At 40.1% G+C, this 20,359-nt stretch overlaps 1 protein-coding gene across 4 annotated transcripts in view; it reads right to left on the bottom strand.

Moving 5' to 3' along the window:
- NELL1 (neural EGFL like 1) overlaps nucleotides 1-20,359 on the bottom strand; it is a 750,804-nt gene that overhangs the window by 42,528 nt on the left and 687,917 nt on the right. For 2 of the 4 annotated variants that reach the window (XM_070624512.1, XM_070624513.1), the window contains one exon: nucleotides 2,757-2,897. The exons of the other annotated variants lie outside the window; for them this stretch is intronic. In XM_070624512.1, coding sequence (XP_070480613.1) covers nucleotides 2,757-2,897 — 141 coding nt within the window. The remainder of the gene's footprint in view (nucleotides 1-2,756; nucleotides 2,898-20,359) is intronic. 4 annotated transcript variants of the gene reach the window in all.

The raw sequence follows: 20,359 nt of genomic DNA, 5'->3' as shown, positions 1-20,359 counted from the left end.
TGAGCTCGTGGTCATGTCCAAGGCATGAAAAGATCAAAAGGCTACCACATACAGGACATGAGCCCAAGAAGTAGGCAGGGACAATATCGCCTCAAGTCTTGAAGACCAGGCAAGAGGTTAAAAAGTTATTTTACATTCGACAGGAAGGCATTAGAAGGTCGCGACAAGAAAGAGACACGATCTGATTTATCCATCTGATTCACCAAGAAATATTCTGAACCAAGAGAATGTCCTCAACTACCAAAGAAAAATGAAATGATGGCTATGTTTCTGTCCTTATCAAGACCCATTTACAAAGACATTCCCCAAGTGTGGAAATGGAAGGGAATTCAGATGAACAATTACCCAAATTAAAAATGTCACTAATAAAAACGACTCTAGACGCCAAGGAGCGCAGCTTGCTGGAGCTTGCTGTATAGACCAGGGAGCCGCCTGTGGATGGATAAAGCACTCCCTCAGAGAGTGCAGGCACTTCTATTCCCCCGGGGAATGCCGCTCAGCATGGCAGAGAGAAATCAGCAGATGAGGTGGCTGGAACATCTGTCATTCTAAGGGGGACATTTGTGGGAGTGACAGGGCCCTACTGATAATTACATCAGAACAACAGGCATAAACTGGGGCTATCCCTGGCATCTGGGATGTAGAGCCACCCTTGACCTAGGCTTGGGTCTCAATTTACATCAAACCAGCTATGTGGCTGGAGCAAGGTGCCACCCTTTCAGAGACTCTGTTTCTCTGTTGGGCATACGATGAGCTTGCATTTTTCTCCTTTATCGAACACCAGTTACCAAAGGGCCTCACTGGAGAGACAGAAGAATAAAGCCCATTTCCCACTCCCCATCTAGTCGGAGAGCAAACAGATTGTACAGTGGTGTAGCAGGAGAAGCTACAGAAACACAGAGCAGGGTAAAAGGTCCAGGGTTAGCAGAGGAGAGGAGTGATGACTCCCATGATGTCATCAGAGAGAGCTTCCCGGGGGCTGGTGAAACAGGAGCCGAAGGTAGGAAAATGAACAGAAATTCATGTGTGAATCAATGTGATGAAGGTACAGAAAGGGTCATCTCTGATTCTGAATTCTGTTCCATTCCAGCCAGAGGGCACAGCATGTGCAAAGGCACAGAGGTGTGTGACACCATGGCAGGTCTAGGCGGTTATAAAATTGAATCAACAAGGTAATCCTTAAGGTCCTTGATGTGCTAAAAAGCTCAGAGTCTCCCCTTTAATGATGTCACATACAGTTTTTTTCAAATGAAATTTTTATTTTTAGCCCCCAAATTTAAAATCACATATGTCAATATTCTATCTTTCTATCTCCATTCGTCAACAGCAATAGCCATCTGATCTATTCCTGTTCACATGACATCGGCTGACACGGAGTTGCACACGTACAGAAGTTCCTTCCTTACGGAAGGCCAAATGTACAGGAAGGACGTGCAGAACCGGGATGAGTGCACACCTCTCCCTAAGGTCACCAATCATTATTTTAACAGTAATAGAAACATGGACGGAGTATGGGGCAGAGTGCTGAATACGCAGGAGCATTTAAGATAATAGTAACTAACATTTATTCAACATTCGACAGATATTAATTCAATCAATTCTCACAACACTCATAAGAACTAGACATGCACATTTCCATTTCACAGATGAGAAAGCTGAGGTAGCGACTGGACAAGGCCTTGCCCGAGGTAGCCCACTTAGAAGTGGCAGAGCTGGAATCTGACGGCAGGAAGTTTGGCTCAAGGGTCCATGCTTTTACCAACTACACTGTGGGCCTCTCAAGTCATGTCAAGACTGTAATGGGCAGTTCATGCTGCGTGCCCACTGTTCCCTGATCCATTTTTGCTCTAGGGCAACCCCAGGGGAGAGGCTGGAAAAACGCAAAGTGAATCTCAGTATCCTTGGGAAAAAAGATATGCAGTGAAAAGAGACAACACATTTTCAAAATCAAATTCCCATTTTCTAATTCAGCAGTCTGAACTTTGGGAACCGGTGGTCAGAAGGCTTGCCCTCTGGGTCTGTCTAAATCAGCGTTAAGAATTCAGCTGAGTCCACATGACATGAAATAACTGGATTGGCCAAGGTTCTCATGGAAACAATTACATTTTTATCTGTTGTTTGGATTTCATGAACGTTTTAAGGTCTTGAAGGTGAAGAACTCCATCTGTTAACTTCCTTTGCTCAGCAGTTAACAGAACCACAAGCAGAACACACCTTACTAAAGGCGGTAGTAATAGCAACGATAATAAGGTTAATGCAACCATATCAGATGTGTGCAATTCAGAGCTTCCAGTCTTTAAATAGATGCTATCGCATTTAATCCTAACCATATATGTGAATTATTATGCCCATTTTTACATATTCACTGACGAAGGCACAGAGAGGTGTGGTGACTTTTGCAACACAAGAGCTGGGATTTCAATGAAACCGGGTCCCGTCACATTTCCTCCCCTCCCACAGCTGCCTCTCAAACTGTTAAAAACTCCAGCAAGCCATGATGGTTTCCTCTAGAAAAAACAAAATGCTATAGCATACAGACCTAGGCTTTGTTCTTCTGACTGCCCCAGTTTCTGTATAAAAACCCTAAAATCCTACACTGTGTTATCCCTGAATTTCAGAAGGAAGGAATTTGAAAGCTGATGAGTTTAACAAGTGAGTGGTCATATTTTAACACCGGGACCTGAGCAGAGTAACCAAAGCAGGCTGCCCCTCCTGCAAGGTCCACACGGATGAGGGCACGGCTGAAAGCTGCTTACCAATACAGGACTCCCCGGACAGTGAATAGGTCCCATCGTCATGGAAACCGCTTCTGCACTCACAGTGGTACCACCCTGGCAGGTTAACGCAGCGGGAATGGTTGTGGCACTCAATGATTCCCTCTGTACATTCATCAATATCTGCCTCAGAGAAAAACACAAGCCCACCAGGACATTAATTTCTTTTGACACTAACCTTTCAGTAAACACCTAAAACATGCTCATGTCAACATATCGATTAAAACTCGTTAGTCACCTAAAGTGAAAGTCACAGGAAGAACCAAATCCCATCTTTTCCAGAATCCAAACAAATTGGAAGCTTCATTTTTTAATGCTTTCTCACATATTGGACAATAAATGAGAGCTGCCGGTCATGAAGGCATTTCTAAATACAAATTTTGTGTTAGCTTCTCAATCACCAAAAACTCAGTTGAGGAGGTTTGGCACAGTTTTGGTATTGAGTGTAATCCTGGATATTATTTGGTGTTCTTTGAAAATATCTATGAACAAGGAAGTTCAGGACACCCTGGGTTAAATAGTGTTAAATTGATGTTTTTTATGTTGCGGTCTCGGAGACTTAAATCTTTATATGACCTGCAAAGCTTAGAGAGGAGAATAACAGGCACTCTTTCCCCCAATTTATTAGGCTGAGGCACACCTTTTTTCACGATACCTTTAATATCTTATGAAACTAATGTTCTCGGGAGCACAGTCCGGGGACTACTGTTCTAATTCCTTTAAAACTGTTGATTCCCTTGAGGACTTGACTTCTGGGAGTCAATCGCAGCTCCTCATTCCTCAGTGATTCCTGGTGAAAGGAAGTCTTCGGGGTTTGTTGGCTCCAGGACCTGGCCTTTCAGAATCAGCAAATGCCCGCATCATGCATAGATTCTCTGGTCCAAAGGCTTACCTCTGAGCTGAAGGAGCTGACACCATTGCAGAAAGACGAGCTGTCAATTGTTATGCCAGGGTCGGCTCACTCTTACAGAATCTCTCCATGTAATTATGTCTTGGAATCTAGCCATTGTTGGCTGGGAACCTTCCTCTAGTTCTCCTGGAAATATCTGAACTACGGAAGTCTTATAGGAATAGAAATCTAATTAAGATTGGGATATAACACATAATGAATAAAACGCACTTTGGAGTCTTTTTCAGCACTGCCCTGCTGCAGGCATCAGCTCAGGGGCCGTCAGCTCCTTGCTGATTAATTTCCTTGACAAGTCCTAAGTTGTGCACAGGGCTGGGACTGTAGTTTGAAACCTGTCACTCTCACCTCATGGCATTCAAGCTACCGAGTAGAGAGAGAATGTGAAACTCTTTACACGGGGCAACTCCAGCTTTGCCTTCGACTGCCCACTGCCGTCTTCCTCCTAGTTTATGGCTGGGATCTTTCAGTCTGTATGGTCCTATGACATGTGGTGACCCTTGGGCTTCCAAATGCAATTAGGCCTCAGGACCCAGAGCTTCTTCGGCACCTTCAGCTCCTGCGATCAGGTTGTGTGTACATTTATTATAAATCCCCAGAAAATGCATTTTCAACAACTACGTAGATTGTCATTTCTGAAATTTTACAGCTGTGTGGTTCTGTGGGATGCACCTTGGATCACTAAAAATTTCAAAAATTGAAACAGAAAAGTGACTGGGGGCTAAGTCTCAGAGAGAGGAAGGTCTGGCCCTCGGTCATGGGCTCAGTTCAGTATTTTTGAATACAGGTCACCAAGAGACACAAACGTAACTAGAGGACTGACTTTCAGAGGTAGCTTCTCCAGGTGAGGCTGAAAGATCACTTGCTGTGATGAAGCAGCAACAAATTCTACCTCAGATGCTTATTCCCAAGCTCCCAGAAAGGTGGTTATGATCCGCACAGACGCTGTCACTTCTAGACTATTGCCAATATTTAGGTCACGACCATTTAGCCACAGTTAGTGTTTCAGAAAACCAGGAAATACAAAAGCAAAAGATTCTCAAGAAACCAAAGCAACCCTGTGTCCTGGTTGGCCTGGGGCAGGCCTGGTTTACACCTGCTCCCCCTTTCACTCTCACAACCATCCCAGGTTGGAGGATAAATTATCTGAACACCTTCCAACTAACTCCTCCAGCCGTCGATTCAACAGGAAATTTCTAGGAGGAGCAGGCATGGTGAATGATGTGCAAATATTTTTCCAACTCACAGATATTTCCATTTTCAGAATGAAATGATGGTAGCGCTCAGTAAGAGCTTCCGTGATCCAAGGGGACAGAAGCTCTTTGTGTCATACGGGAGACTCAGGGAGTGCAGACAACCAGACAGTTACACATCCACTACCTCCCCAGAGACACTTGCAGTGAATGCACTGGCTTGCACTGAAAGTGGGTGAAGTAGTGATGCCCCTTGTCTGGAAGGTTCACTGCCCTTGGCAGATTCTGGGGACTTGCTAGGAAGGACCATGGCTCATCACACACTGGCACCTGGTCACACGGTTGCACATTTCTGTTCCGCATGCAAGCTTATAACTGAAGTCAAAAACTTCATTTTATGTCCAACCAGACTGCACCTGAGAGGTGCTCACATTTCCATCATGTTCATAAAATGGGTTGTTTCTTCTGCGTAGTTACAGTCATATTACAAGTAACCACCACAAACCCAATACAGAAAATACTTGGAGGCTTTTCAGGAACACTTTGGGGACTTGAAAAATTATAAATAGGTTGCGGCTGCCTTTGTCCTCAGAGATTTGTTTTTCCCATCAGGCAAACAAACAAGATAGATTTTCTGGGAACAGCTCCCTGTGAGTTCACTATGGAACCTGAATCTCTCTCAAGGAATTCTGATAAATCACAGCTGAGCCTAGCAGCATCGCATGGTGGGCCACCATCCCAAAGGAAACGGACAAACAAAAATCAACCCATCTTTTCTTCTTATAGCTAGTCCTAGGTTTGTGTTTAAATCTCAGTTTATTCCAGCATAGACCTAAGAATGTGGAGAAGGAAACAAGAGCTGCTGGAGATTCTTGAGAGTGGAACCTATGGTACTCATTTCTGTATCCTCAGTGCCAAGAGTTTGCTACATAATAACTCACAAGATAGCCCAGGTGACACAGCTAACAAATGACGAAACGAGGTTCAGAACTAGCTAGAACCACTATTTGTCACTACTCTATCGTACCATCTTGTTGACAAATCAAGAAAGGAAGAATCACACAAAGATAATGCATTTACTCAATTCTCTAAATATTTGTTCAGCTGGAAATATGTGTCAAGGGTGATTTTTGTGTTGTGGTGTATGCAAAGGTGAAGACACGATTCCTGAAATCCTGGAGCTCATGCTCAAGGGGAGGAGGTATGCAACTCATCCTTCAGACCCCTTCGGATATTACCTTCTCCAATTCCTCCTACACACAGGTCCCCTGTGCCCAGTGACTCAGTATATACACACATCTATTTAAGCATGTACAATGATCTATCACAATTATTTCAAATTTGTGCCCATCAGTCAAATGCAAATTTCCCAAGAACAGAGACAACATATTAGGTTTACATTGATAGTGAGTATTAAGCAATATGAAGGCACCTAATAAAGATTTGTGGGACTGAATAAATGAAAACATAAATGACAAGGGGCTGAATGAAAGAACAGTGAACAAGTGCTGGAGTAGATTCAAAGTACTACAGGGCTGCCTCCTGTCTGCAACTTATAAAGACACAACGTCGATTCACAAAACTAAATATAATGGGGTTAGATTAATCTTTCTCTGTTATTTACCTCTAAAAGACACCACATAGTTTCTATTTAATACTTCACTTCTAAGTCTAATCTTTAGAGATATTTTAATTGGCGCAATAGATAACAAAAAAGACACATAGTTATAATTGCCTTCAATGAAGAATCCTATCTGTACCTTGAGTTTTTTATTCTCAGTGAAAAAGAGATGACCACCCAAGGTTTTTCCACAGGATGTGTCTAATCCTATCTGGCATGCAGTGAATTTGCTATCAGAAGCAATTTGCAAACAAATCCTTGGATTCTTGCGAAATTCCAGTCTCTTGAGTTGGATGAATTTCCTCCATCATCTGATCTCCTCCCTCTCAGATTGGCTATTTGAAGATCTCCAAATCAGTAAACTGTTTCCCAAAATTAATTTTCAAGGAGATTGTTTTGTATTTCACATTAATTGGTTAAAGTTTGCAGTGGAGTAGTGGCTCGAGTTATAGTTGGATCACATTTTTCTAAGGATTTGGAGAGAGAGGAGGTTGAGTCATGAAGAAAACTTTTGATACTTTTGTTCACTCAACAAAAGTGTATGGAGCGCAGATGTGTAAGCACAGTATTACACCCTGTGATACAGCGATGAAAAGACAAGGTCCCTGTGTTCCCGACACTGACAGTCTATCCGGGCAAACTGCAACATAAAAAAATAACCATGGTTAAGAACACCGGCTTTGCAGAGAAACCTGACTTCAAATTCCTGCTCACCAGCACACTAATACATTGTTTAGATTTTTCCAGATCTCTGTTTTCTCATCTGTAGATTGGGGATAATAAAATCAAATGTCATAAGATTGATGAGCAAGAAAGTCTCTAAACAAAATCTATTATGTTTCTCCAATTGTATAGAATATTAACTTTGGACTCTACATCACTGATAAAAACCAGAAGACAGAAAAAATAATGATAAATTTGTAATCAGGAAACTGGTTAGGACCGAGATATGATTTCTGGATCTTCAAAAATATTTGGATTTTGAGACAATTGTAACATTGGAAAATATTCAGGAATAGAATTTATGAATTTTTAATATATAGCCCATAAAAACATGGATTCTCTCTCACCAAAAAGGTCACATAAATTTAAGGAAGTGGAATCAGTAACATAAAGTACCATGATTATAGTGAACACCAGCCTGATTGTTATTTAATATTTGCTGAATGCCAGGACTGTACTGAACATAGCATGCATCAGAATGTTTGAGGGAAAATAAATAGAGAATAAATGAAACAGAGAGACTGTGTTAGAAACAGGCTAGCTCTTCCATCTGCTCTTCTTCTTGGGCTCCCAATAGTGAGTTCTGAGAACATTTCTTTTGCCGATAGGTGAGGCCATATTTCTAGAGCCAGAAATAAGGTAATTCCAATATGGTGCACAAAAATGTCTCATCTGAGCCTCCATGCTATTTTTACCTACTTGCCTGCTGGCGGCTAATGTCCAGGGAAACCTTGAAAGCCACAAGTTAAAAGTGGCAGAGCCTTTGTCTGCCTGGCTCCCTGTATGACTACGTGGAGCAGAGCCCTTCCACAGACCTGAAACTGTCATGGATTCTTTATATGAGTAGAAATGTTTCTATCTTACTGAGCCATCCCACAGTTTGGGACTTGATTGCTTCGGCCAGCATTTCCTGCTTTGATAGACCTTTTCCATATTAAGGAGAAAGACTGTGCTCAGGACAGAACTCATGCAGACATGATCTCTAGAGAGAAAAACAAGTCCCGAGGTTTCAATTCCTTACGTGGAAAATGAGAGGACTGTGCTGTAACACACATCAGGCCCCTTCCAGCTCTAACAGCTTAGGAGATGGGAGGTCTGAGCTTTGGTCTTATGCCTTCATCTGCTACTAACCAGCTGAATGGTTTCTATAAGGCTTAAGTGGCCACTTCGTACCTCAGTTTCTTCATTTGCCAAATTGCAATTTAAAAAGAAAAATACATCTTGTCTCTCTCACAATAAAGCTCCAATAAGGCATAAAGAAGCTCTGCAAAGTCAATTAATGCTACACAAAATATACGATGACATCATTATTACTGTGTCTTCTTTGTAAATCCTGGTTAGCAACTAGTTCTGGTCCATTAAACTGAGAGGTGCCTGCCGTTAAATAATGTGTCATTGGCATTGGTGATACGCTGCCCTTTGTAAATCACTTTCTTTACTGACTTGGCACAAGAGAATCATTCTCTTCTTGGTTGTACTCTTCTAATTTTATCTCCAAGGTCTGTCTTTTTGTGTCTTTTCTCCAAACAAATCATTCCCAAATTCTTGATAAGAAAGAAAGACTCTTATAAAGAACCTATTTATTTGCACTTCAATTCTCCTCTGTTGTCTGTGTGGGGGACTGGAATTGGCCACCCCAAGATCTGTCTCTTTGGCATGAGGAATATTTTGGGCTGGTTACTTTTAAAAACTGCAGTGGCCAGCTCCATGGCCGAGTGGTTAAGTTCGCATGCTCTGCTGCGGCGGCCCAGTGTTCAGATCCTGGGTGCGGTCATGGCACCACTTGTCAGGCCACGTTGAGGCAGCATCCCACACGCCACAACTAGAGGGACCTGCAACTAAGATATACGAGGGGGGCAGGGGGGTGGTTTGGGGAAATAAAGCAGAAAAAATAAAATAAAATAAAAAATAAAAACAGCAGACAGGAAAGAAACTCTGAAAAGCAGAGTTTACTTACCCTTTCTTAAGAAACGTTTACATTGTAAAGGAAATCTCCATCTGTAAAGGCGTCTCTCTCTGTACCAGGAAGGAGGGATGACCTTATCTCTAGAAACTCTTATCAATGCAGAAGGCAAGGACTTAAATCTGCATAACAACCTGACCCTTGTTTACTGTACTTGTGTGGTAATCTCCCATAACTGACTCCTCCCACCCCCAACATCCTCCTTTGTCTTTAGCTGAAGATGATATTGAAGGTGGTGGCTTCAGCCATTTTGGCAAGTGGCTCAGTTTGCCTGAGCCTCTCCCATGTATACATGTTATAAAGCTTTGTTTAATTTTCTCCTGTTATTCTGTCTCATGTGAATTTAATTCGTTTTCCAGCCAGAAGAACCCAGAGTAGGTAGAGGAGATGTCTTCCTCCCCTACATCTGGAGTTTCTTGGAGCTACACCTCTAACCCCACCTCTAACACAAGTTCACGTACACATTTCCTATGGCCTATGGCTTAGCTCATCTCAGAGGTCTCTTCCTTTCAAACTCATTCTGCCCCAAGTGTTTCATACCATGTATCTTTCTATGTATCAAACTTGCTTTCGTCCCCAGCACTCCTTCCCAGCTCTCATTCCTCAAAATCAATGTATAAAAGGCTAAAGTTCTTATAATGGCTTACAAAGCCTTAGGTGGTCCGCCCGCTCTTACCTCTTTGAATGCATCAAACACTGCTCCTTTTGCTTACCCAGGACAGCTGCATTAACTCCCCAGTTATTCCCTGGGCAGACCAGACATGCTCCAGCCTTTGCATTTATTGTTTGCATGTGCTCTTCCTCTGCATAGAATGTTTTCTCAGATATTTCCACAGCTTAATCTCAACCTCCCAATCTCCTCAAATATCCATCTTCTCAGTAAGCCCTTCCCTGGCCACCATATCTAAAATTACAGCCATACTTACTTACCCCAGATCGAATATTCCCTATCCTCTCTCTTGCTATGTTTTTCTCCTTTACTTATCACCATCTAATATGCTTTATATTTTACGTGCATATTTGTTTCCCATCTTCTTCCTCTCACTAGAATGTAAGCCCCATGGGGTGATACGGGACAGAGCAGAACTTGCAACTTACTGGGCACAAAATGAAGATTTGCTGGATGAAGGAAAGACAGAGGAAGGGAAGGAAGTTGCACTGGAAATTCTTCCTTGACATGGTTCAAAAATCTGCTTTGGATCCATTCTCTAGATCTGTTGCCACTGCCATGCTCTGGTTCCTTATTTGCTCAGACCTCAGTGAGTACAGTATCTCCTGGCTGGTCTTGCATTCACCGTCCTCTCCAATCCATAGGAATACTGCACTAATGTTCCCCAAACTAATTACTCAGAAAATTTAATTAAAATAACATTGGCTATTCTGGCAGTCAATAGCTAATTCAGCTTGGGTAAGTCACTTTCAAACTCAAAATGTTAATTCTTTTGTTTTTATAATAAGCACAGATTAAACTAGATCAGGGTTTTCCAACCAGAACTGTACAGGGCACAAGGGTTCCTTGGAGGTTCACCCGGGCAGATCAGGTGAATCTCTAGATGAACCCACCTGGAGCAACCATTGAGCAGCTCTACATGTCTGTACTGCAGATCGATTAAAGTTTCACTGCTATGAATGCTGACAATTTAAAAGACATTGAACTAGATCATCTTCACTTCCAGATAGAAATTCCTGTTGTGGGCGACTGGAATTGGCCACCCCAAAATACTTCTCTTTGGCATGAGGATTATTTTGGGCTGTTACTTTTAAAAACTGCAGACCTGAGAGAAACTCTGAAAAGTTACACTTTGTTAAGAGACATCTATATTGTAAAGGAAATCTCCATCTGTAAAGCTGTCTCCCTCTCTGTACCAGGAAGCAGGGGGATGACCTTATCTCTAGAAAGTCTTAATCAATGCGGAAGGCAAGGACTTAAATCTGCATAATAACCTTACTCTTGTTTACTGTGCTTTTCTGGTAATCTCCCATAAGTGACTCCCCCGACTCCCAACATCTTTCTTTGTCCTTAGCTGAGGACAGTATTTAAGGTGAGAGCTTCTGCCATTTTGGTGAGTTACTCAGTTTCTCTTGGTGTCTCTCATGTACACATGTTATAAAGCTTTGTTTGATTTTCTCCTGTTATTCTGTCTCATGTGAATTCAATTCGTTGTCCGGCCAGAGTGAGTAGAGGACATGTCATCCTCCCCTACACTGTGATTGTGTGATTTTATTCTATCCTTCTCCTCTAGTATGTAAAAATGATCATTTTGCAAAAACCTCCCACCAGGCACTTGAACCATAAATAATCTGACCTCACTTTGCCTGCCAATTCACCTTTATTTCTCAAAATCTTTCAGCACATAACCTCTGCACACTCTGGCCTGTTTGCCTCAGTATCCAGAGTCTATACACAATTTCACTTCACACTTCCCACCCTGCAAGTGGTTGTTTTTTAAATAAAAATCCAAGCACAGATTTTAATTCCAAAAGAAGTCCTCTTCTCTTTTCTTCGAATTCCTATAGTACTTTACATTTCTACCACCCCATTTAACTCTTGAATCCATTCTACTTTAGAATATTTTGGTGTTTCTTGCTATAGTTTCTCTCTCTACCAAATAGAATTTTTGAACGGCTACCTGTTAATAATTTACTATGTGTCAGGCCCTCTGAAAAGTGCTCTATAGACACTGCTTCATTTGATCCTCAGAATGCCTCTCACATAATTTGAACTACCTTAATTTTACAGAAAAGGGAGGCTTAGATGTTTAAATAATGTCCCCATGGAAAGCATCTGGAATGTGGCAGAGTGAGGATCTCAACCCAGGTCTATTTGACTCCAACATACATCCTATCAACTGCTATAGCACACAGCCTCCTGCATGTTCTGGAGGAAAAGGAGTTTCTCTTTGATCATCGCCCATGGCTAAGCACCACTCCAGGCTTAAAGCTGACTTAACTCATCGTTAACAATAGATTTCCAGGTGAAAGGGTTGAGTGGAAATTTCAGCCAATGCTACACAGGGGAGGCAGAATTTCAAATGTGGGTCTAGCCAATTTAACTGCCTGCTGTAATGAAAGCAAACAGTATTCAGAGGAAGAGTAGGAACATAATATCCAACATGCAATAAAAAATTAGACACATAAAGAAATAAGAAAATGTAACCCTTGGGGCCAGCCCAGTGGCACAGCAGTTAAGTGTGCACATTCCGCTTTAGTGGCCGGGGATTCGCTGGTTCAGATCCTGGGTGCGGACATGGCACTGCTTGGCAAAGTCATGTTGTGGTAGGCATCCCACATATAAAGTACAGGAACATAGGCACGGATGTTAGCTCAGGGCCAGTCTTCCTCAGCAAAGAGAGGAGGATTGGCAGCAGTTAGCTCAGGGCTAATCTTCCTCCAAAAAAAAAAAAAAAGAAAAGAAAATATAATCCATGCTAATGAGAAAAACCAGAGAACAGAAACCAAACCTACTCTTACCCAGATGCTGGATCTAGTAGAAAGAACTTCAAAGAAATCATTAAAAATATGTTCAAGGATTGAAATAAAAATACACTGAATTGAAAAATGAACAGATTTCTACTTTTAACCAAGATTGAGTAATAGGGACTGGACTTACCTTCCCAATAAATAAACAAGAATAAACCAAACAATATATATGAAAAAAGGGTTTCCAAGATATTGGAAATTAGGCAATTAAGAAGAGTGGTCCCTGAGAGACCTGAAACACATGAGAAGAGTCCTGACATTGCCCTTGTTTGCTACCTTGAGAGAAGTTCAGGCGACATAGTGCAAGCAGGAGGGCCACAGAGGGGCCCAGTGACTACCCGGTTTAAGGCTACGGAGCCAAGGGGATGGAGAGAACAAGGCAGATAGAGTTTCCAGGGCACAGTGTTGGAGAGGAGAGAGCTGCACAGAGAGCAAGCTCTGGAGGGTGTGACATTCAAGGATTTAGCAGAGTACTGATCAGAAAATGAGTGTGATGAAACTTCCCACAGCTGGAGAAAGACCACCAGAATCGATCAGAGGTAACAGTGCCTGGTGCTCACACAGGGGAGGGGAATAGCACTTGCTTCCATGAGCTAGACGGGAAATTCTCATAATTCATTGGATAATACTGGGTAGAGAACACCAAAGGGTCTTGCCCCAGTAGTGCAGAATAATTAGCCCTGTATTAAACACTGCTCTGGCCCCAGCTAAAAATCTTAAAAGGATCTAATTATGTATAAGTATCTTAATTGTGTCCCAGAAAAAAGCTCAAAAATATTTACAGGAATACAAAAATATTCAGCATCCAACAAGGTAAAATCAACATTGACTGGCATCCAATCAAAGATTATTAGGGTAAATGGAAAGAGCAAAATCTAACTCAAAATGAAGGGGGAAAAAAGCATTTGACACAAAATTAACACAGATGTTAGAATTAGAAGACAGGTCATTAAAACAGATACCATAACTGTATTTATATGTTTAAAAAGTTAATTAGAAACATGAAAAGAGTTTATATATAAAATATATATTATAGATTAGATATACTATAATATATATTAATATAAGAAAATATACTATTACAGATATAATATAATATAATATCTCCAAATCAAGCTAATAGAGATAAAAGCTACAATGCAATATACTGGATGGGCCTTTTGGCAAATTAATATTATAGAAGAAAAGATTAGTGAACTTCAAGACATAGAAACCATCCAAAATGAAACATAAAGGAAAAGAACTTTTAAACAATTAGAGGAGATTCAGTGAACTATAGGAGAAAATCAAGTGGCCTAATATATGTGTAATTGGAGTCCCTGAATAAGGAGCAGAGAGACAGGAAAAAATCTGAAGAAATACCAGCCAAAAATATTCCAAATGTGTTGAAAACTATACGCAAATAGACCGAGAAAGCTCATGAAGAAAAGAACATGAAGGCACATCATAATCAAACTTCTCCCAAAATAGTGATAAAGTAAAAAATCTTAAAAGCAGCCAGAGAAGAAAAGATATGTTACATGCAGAGGAACAAAGATAAGAATGTCAGTAGATTTCTTTTGTGAAACACGCAAAGGAAAAGACAGTGAAGTAACAGCTTTAAAGCATTAAAAGGAAAAAACCTGTCAACTTTGGCTCCTATACCTAGCAAAAATAAATTTCAAAAATGAAGTCAAATAAAGACCTTTCAGATACATAAAAGCTGAAAGAAATCATGACTAGCCTCTCCACAAGGCATTAAATGTCAAAGGGAGGCCTTGAAGCAGAAGGAAAATGGTAAGAAATGGAAATCTGGATGTACACAGAAGAATGAAGACCTCTGGAAAGGATGTCTGCATGGTAAACACAGAAAATTATTTTCTTATTCATTTATGATTTTAAAATTTATTTATTTCTACTCAAATTTATTTTTATTATTTTCTTTTTATTTAAATCTCTTTAAAGGATTTTTGACTCTTTATACAAAAATGATATATTTCTAAATTTGAAACTATGTGAAATAAGATGTATGACAACAGAAGCATGAAGTCCGACAGGGAAGAACTGGAAGGATGGTGCTGTAAGGTTCTCATCTTATGTAGGAGGCAGTATAATCTCTACAAGGTAGACTATGATAAGGTAAAAATGTTTACTACAAATACACAAGGAATCAGTAAAATCACAAAACAAAGATTTATAGCTAATAAGGAACAATGGAGATAAAATGGAATCCTAAAACATACTCATCACAATAAAAGACATAAAAAAGTAGAAAAGGAACAAAGAACAGATGGCACAAAGATGACAGACTTCAACCAACCACATCAACACTCACACTAAGGTAAATGGTGTACACATCCAAAAGTCTCTATTTTCAGAAATGAAGGAACATGAAGATAGTTTCTGATAACTAAAACAGAGAATCACAGAAAGCTGACTGGCACTACAAGAAATACTGAAGGAAGTTCTTAAGGCTGAAGGAGAAAGAGACCAGATGGTTTCTCAGATCCACTGGAAGAAATGAAGCACATTACCAATGATAAGGATATGAGAAAATATAAAAGATAGATTTTCCTTTTGTCTTCTCTTAATTTCTTTAAAATAGTAATGACTTTAAATCAAAAATTATAACACCATTGTAGAGTCTATAATGTATGTAGATGTAACAAATGACAAAAAGGACAGGTGGGTGGTAAACGGAACTATACCAAGGTTTTGCAGTATTCATTCAAAGGAGTCTGTGAAAAATGAAACTATACTGGTCTAGTACAATAGCAACTCAAAGTAGATTGTTACATTAAAGGTGCATTTTTTAATCTTCAGAACAATGAAAAAAAGAAGAGAAAAAGAACCTAATAGAAAAAAAGAATTTGATTAACCCCAAAGAAGACATAAATAAAAGGAACAGAGGAATAAAAAGCAAATGAGACCAATAGAAAAGAAACCGCAAAATGGTAGGCCCAAACCCAACCACATCAATATTAATATGAAATGCATGCATATATATTATAGACTCAGCTAAAGGCAAAGGCTATCGGACTAGATAAAAAAGTAAGACCCAATTATATACTGTCTTCAAGGGATGCACTGTAAATACAAAAGCACAAATAATTTAAAATAGAAGTATGGGGAAAGATACGCCATGCAGACTTGAATGATAAGAAAGCTAGAATAGCTATATTTACTTTTTTGCAGCTTTATTGTGGTATAATCGACAAATAAAATTGTAATGTATTTGAAGGGTACAACATGATGATTTGATATACATACACATCATGAAAGGATGGAATAGCTATATTTTTTATCAGGAAAAAATAGGCTTCAAGATAAGGAAAATTAGCAAAGATAAAAAAGGTATTTCATAAAAGAGTCTATTCATCAGGAAGATATGACATAAATATTGAAAATTCTTAATAGCAAAGCTTCAAAATATATGAAACAAAACTAAAAGAACTCAAGGGGAAAATTGACAAATACAGAGATTTTAACATCTCTATTTTAGTAATTGATAGAATAACTAGACAGGAAAAAAATCAGTAAGAAAATAGAAGACCTGAACAACCCTCATTGACATCGATTGAACATTACCTCCAATCACGGCAGCATACATATTGTTTTCAAGCGCACGTGGAATGTTGACCAAGATAAAAGAAATGCTGGTTCATAAAACAATCTCAAAAAAGTCAAAAGATTAAAGTCTTACAGTATATTCTCTGACCACAAAGAATTAATTAGAACTCAAATAATAAGATATCTAGAAAAGTTACACATATTTGGAAATACCACTTCCAACTGAATGATAGTTAAAATTCAACATGTTAAAATCTGGGGGAATAAGTTAAAGCAGTGCCTGGAAACAAATGTGTGGTTGTAATGCTTATATTAAAAAAGAGAGAGAGAAGTTTAAAACCAATGATCTAACTTTCCACTGCAAGAAACTAGTGAAAGGCAGCCAAATAGATGTCTACACTATATCTGGTCCTGCCCACAGGGCTGGAGTATGTGAGGCAGGGTTAGCGACAACAGAGAGCATCTCAAAGACTCTATTCAACTAGAAGGGATGTTTCTTAACACAATCTGAGGCAGAATACCCAAATGCAAATTTTTGCTTCTAAGAACCAGAGAAAACACAAAAATAGGATTCTGTACGTCAAAACCGAAGGAAGAATCAAGGACAAATGTTGGAAGAGTAATTGTGAAATACAAATCTAGGAGAACAAAGAGCAGGCAAGCATGTGGGGTAAAGAGCAGGCGCATGGAGAGAGGCCCAGGAATGAGGACCTGAACGGTAAGTAGGTGCTGAAATACCTTTGGACTTTTGACCACCAGTTGCAAGTTGCACATTAAGCTTGCTTGGAACAACCCTCCCCTCCAAAAATAAACACTGGCTCACATACTTGAAAAGTCCAGGGGCTCTAGACTCTATGGCGTCCTGGTAATCAGACAATATCATCAGGTTTTAGACTCACTCCCTCTACTCTGCTCTTCAGCTTATTAGCTTCACTTTATGCTGGAGCCTCTCCCTGTTGGGACCCCAGCTGTTCTGGGCTAACATCATTCTACAGCCATTGAAAAGAGATTCTTAACAATAATATGGACAAAAATCTAGGATTTGAGATTTATTGGTCTCAATGCAGTTGCTTGTTGAGTCCTGAAGTTAATTACTGTGACCATGATTGGATTATCAGACCATCCCTGGAGCAAGGAGTAAAATCAGCTCCACCTGGAGTACATTGAACTAAGAATTGAGAAGGGGTGGTCTCTCGTGAAATACTGGAAGGCCATTACTAGACTGGGGAATGTATTCAGGAGGTAAAAACAACAGATTTCCATTAACCCCCTTTTTATGTTAACTACAGCATATTGTGGGACAGATCAGCTCATGAAACCATGCCACTTCGGACAGACTCCAACTTTCCCTTTGGAATGCTATCAGTCTGAACGGTACCCTCATATCTCTATTATTCTCTTAGTATCTGGTATAACTTCTTGAGATATGCACCCATCATTGTCAAGAAGGTAAATAAAGACATCAATGTCACTCCATGTAATAAGTATAAAAGATACTACTTTGAGGATTCTGGGAAGATGGCAGAGTACACTTCATACTCTTAAGAATCACATACTGTGTTCTGGCAATTCTTTGGGAATTCTCCCCATATTCTCTACCGGTGGTGGCATCTCAGAGACTGGCTATGACTCTCCAGCCCAAGCAGAGGTAGTGGCTCCCTGCAATGCTCATCTCCAGGTTATTCCTACTTCCTCCAATTGCTCACTAAACTCTCCTAATACCTTTGTAAATAATTCACTCTGTTAATTATCTCCACTGAGTTACCGGTGAGGTTTTGTTTTCCCACTAATGTTTCTGATACACTACCCTTCCTTCCTTTCTGGCAGAAGAGCCTGACTTGTTTACATAGAGCGGGGATTCCTTAATCTCAGAAAAGGAAGGGCCCACATCCCAGCCCCAAGGGTTGAACCACTGTTGGTCTAAATCAGTGCTTCTCAAAGAGTGGTCCTCACACTAACAACATTAACATCATCTGGGAACATGTTAGAAATGAAAATGATCAGGTCCTAGCCCAGCATATTGAGTCAGACATTCTGGGGATAGAGCCCAGTAATTAGTATGTTAACAAGTTTGCCAGAATCATCCCAAGGACCATACTTTGTGAACCACAGGTTTATAATAATAATGTTATTCATGTCCCTGTTCCCAGTGATTTGTCTAGATATGGGCATGTGACCAAGTTCTGGCCAATTAGAAGTAAGGGGAAGTCTGCTGGGGGTGAGAGTGGGAGTGGGGTTGCCATTCATGTGGAATGACAGAATTCCTGATGTATCCACTCTGTTTATCAAAGTGGATGGAGGACTTGATGCCTGGAGGTGCAGCCATCTTGGTAACATGAGAGAAAATCCAGTGAAATCACAGACACATCACAGTAGCCTTCTGATATCACTGAGCTGCTGAACCAACCCCGAAGCTACGTATTGCCAGATTTCTTATCATGAGATACCATTAACGATTTACTATTAAATTGTAATTACTTTAGTTTTCTGTTCCTTGCAGACAAAAGCAATTCTAACCAGTAAGATATTCTTATCTCTATTTTGCAGGTAAGAAAACCAAGCTCCAAAGAGAGCAAATAGTTTCCATAAGGCAATATATCCAGTACATGGTACGGTAAGATTCAAAATTGTTTTTCTCTGATTCCAAAACTTCAGTAGGCTATTCTGCCTTTCCATGGGTCACACTGTCACTCTCACCAAACTGCAGGGCTAAGGTGACCGGGGAAGCAAAATGGCTATGTTTTACCTTTTCCCCTTATGCCATTGTATCTAACCCTGAGTATCTTTACAGATGTAAGAATCCTTGGTTAAGACAGTAGTGAAGCCATCTTAAACAATACTTTATTTTCCTGCTTAAAAAGAAAAACACAAGTTGGTTTTTAATTTATTCTTGCAAGATGTTAAAGCTAGTCCTTTAAGGACAGGCCCACATTTTTTACTTTGAGCATTCCAATAGCCTGCATTATTCATAGTGGAGGTATTTATGCAGACATGATAAATAAGGTAATTTACCTCCAAATAAAACAGAGAGGCTTCAGCCTCCAATGAGAAATGAAGAATTTAAGTATGTCAGTCCTTTAGAAAACTTCACGATATTTCTGTCACCATCTGATTACACCCAGAGAAAAATTCTTTTATGTTGTGTAATGGCAGACAAGCAACCATCATAATGAAAAAGTTATGTTGGGGAAAAAAAGGCTTTCTTTGTCAAATTCACAAAGTTTTGTAATTTGTGTTTTTGAAAAGGAGAAATGTGTCTTTTTTTTTTTCTCTTCCATGAGTTGGAGAAGAAATTCAGAAGAGAAAATGGAGCACACTGTTAGACAGATAGAAGAACCGGGGTTTGAGATCCCCCAAAAGCATTTATGCTGCTTTGCCTGGTCATAGCTCCACAACATCCTGGATGCATCTAGTCTGAAAATGTCTTTGCAGGACTGATGCTGCTCAGAAGGGATCCAGAGCCAGAGCTGGCTGCATGAGTCAACCTACGAATCTGTAACTTGGAAAGCTCAGAGCCAGGATCAAATAACCACAAGAGAATACAAAGAGAATGGATCATTTCTCTTTGAATAACTAACCCCTCAACTTGAGAAACCACTTAGGTATCTGGAAAAGACAGACTACTTAGAGAGTACATTACACGTGGTGAGGATCACTCAGAAATGTATTCGAGGATAACGTCATTGCCTGTGGTCATTTGTTACATGTCCTCTTTCAGTACTTATAGAGAAACAATAGCTCCTTTCAACTGTGTGGGTTAGCCATTGTAATACTGGTGATAACAAAGAATGCCTAAATTCTACATGCTTAGAAATCACTGAATCATAGAGGAACAAAGGAATGGGATTTTTATATGCTACAATATTTGAGGCCATATACTCCAAAGATTAGAGGACCCAAGCAGGTAATCTAAGTAAATGATGGAGGCCTGGCATTAGGAAACTAGAAGGAACACACACCCTTCCCATGGGGAGCAGCTATGACAGTCATGTGCCGCATAATGACGTTTCAGTCACCGATGGACCACATATTTGACAGCGGTCCCATAAGATTAGTACCATATAGCTTAGGTGTGTAGTAGGCTATACAATCCAGATTTGTCTAAGTCTACTCTATGATGTTTGCACAACAACAAAGTTACCTAATGAT

Source organism: Equus przewalskii, chromosome 6 (assembly GCF_037783145.1).
Source record: "Equus przewalskii isolate Varuska chromosome 6, EquPr2, whole genome shotgun sequence".
NCBI lineage: Eukaryota > Metazoa > Chordata > Mammalia > Perissodactyla > Equidae > Equus > Equus przewalskii.
Note: the sequence above shows the minus strand (reverse complement) of the source record. Positions and strands in the feature narration are given on the sequence as shown.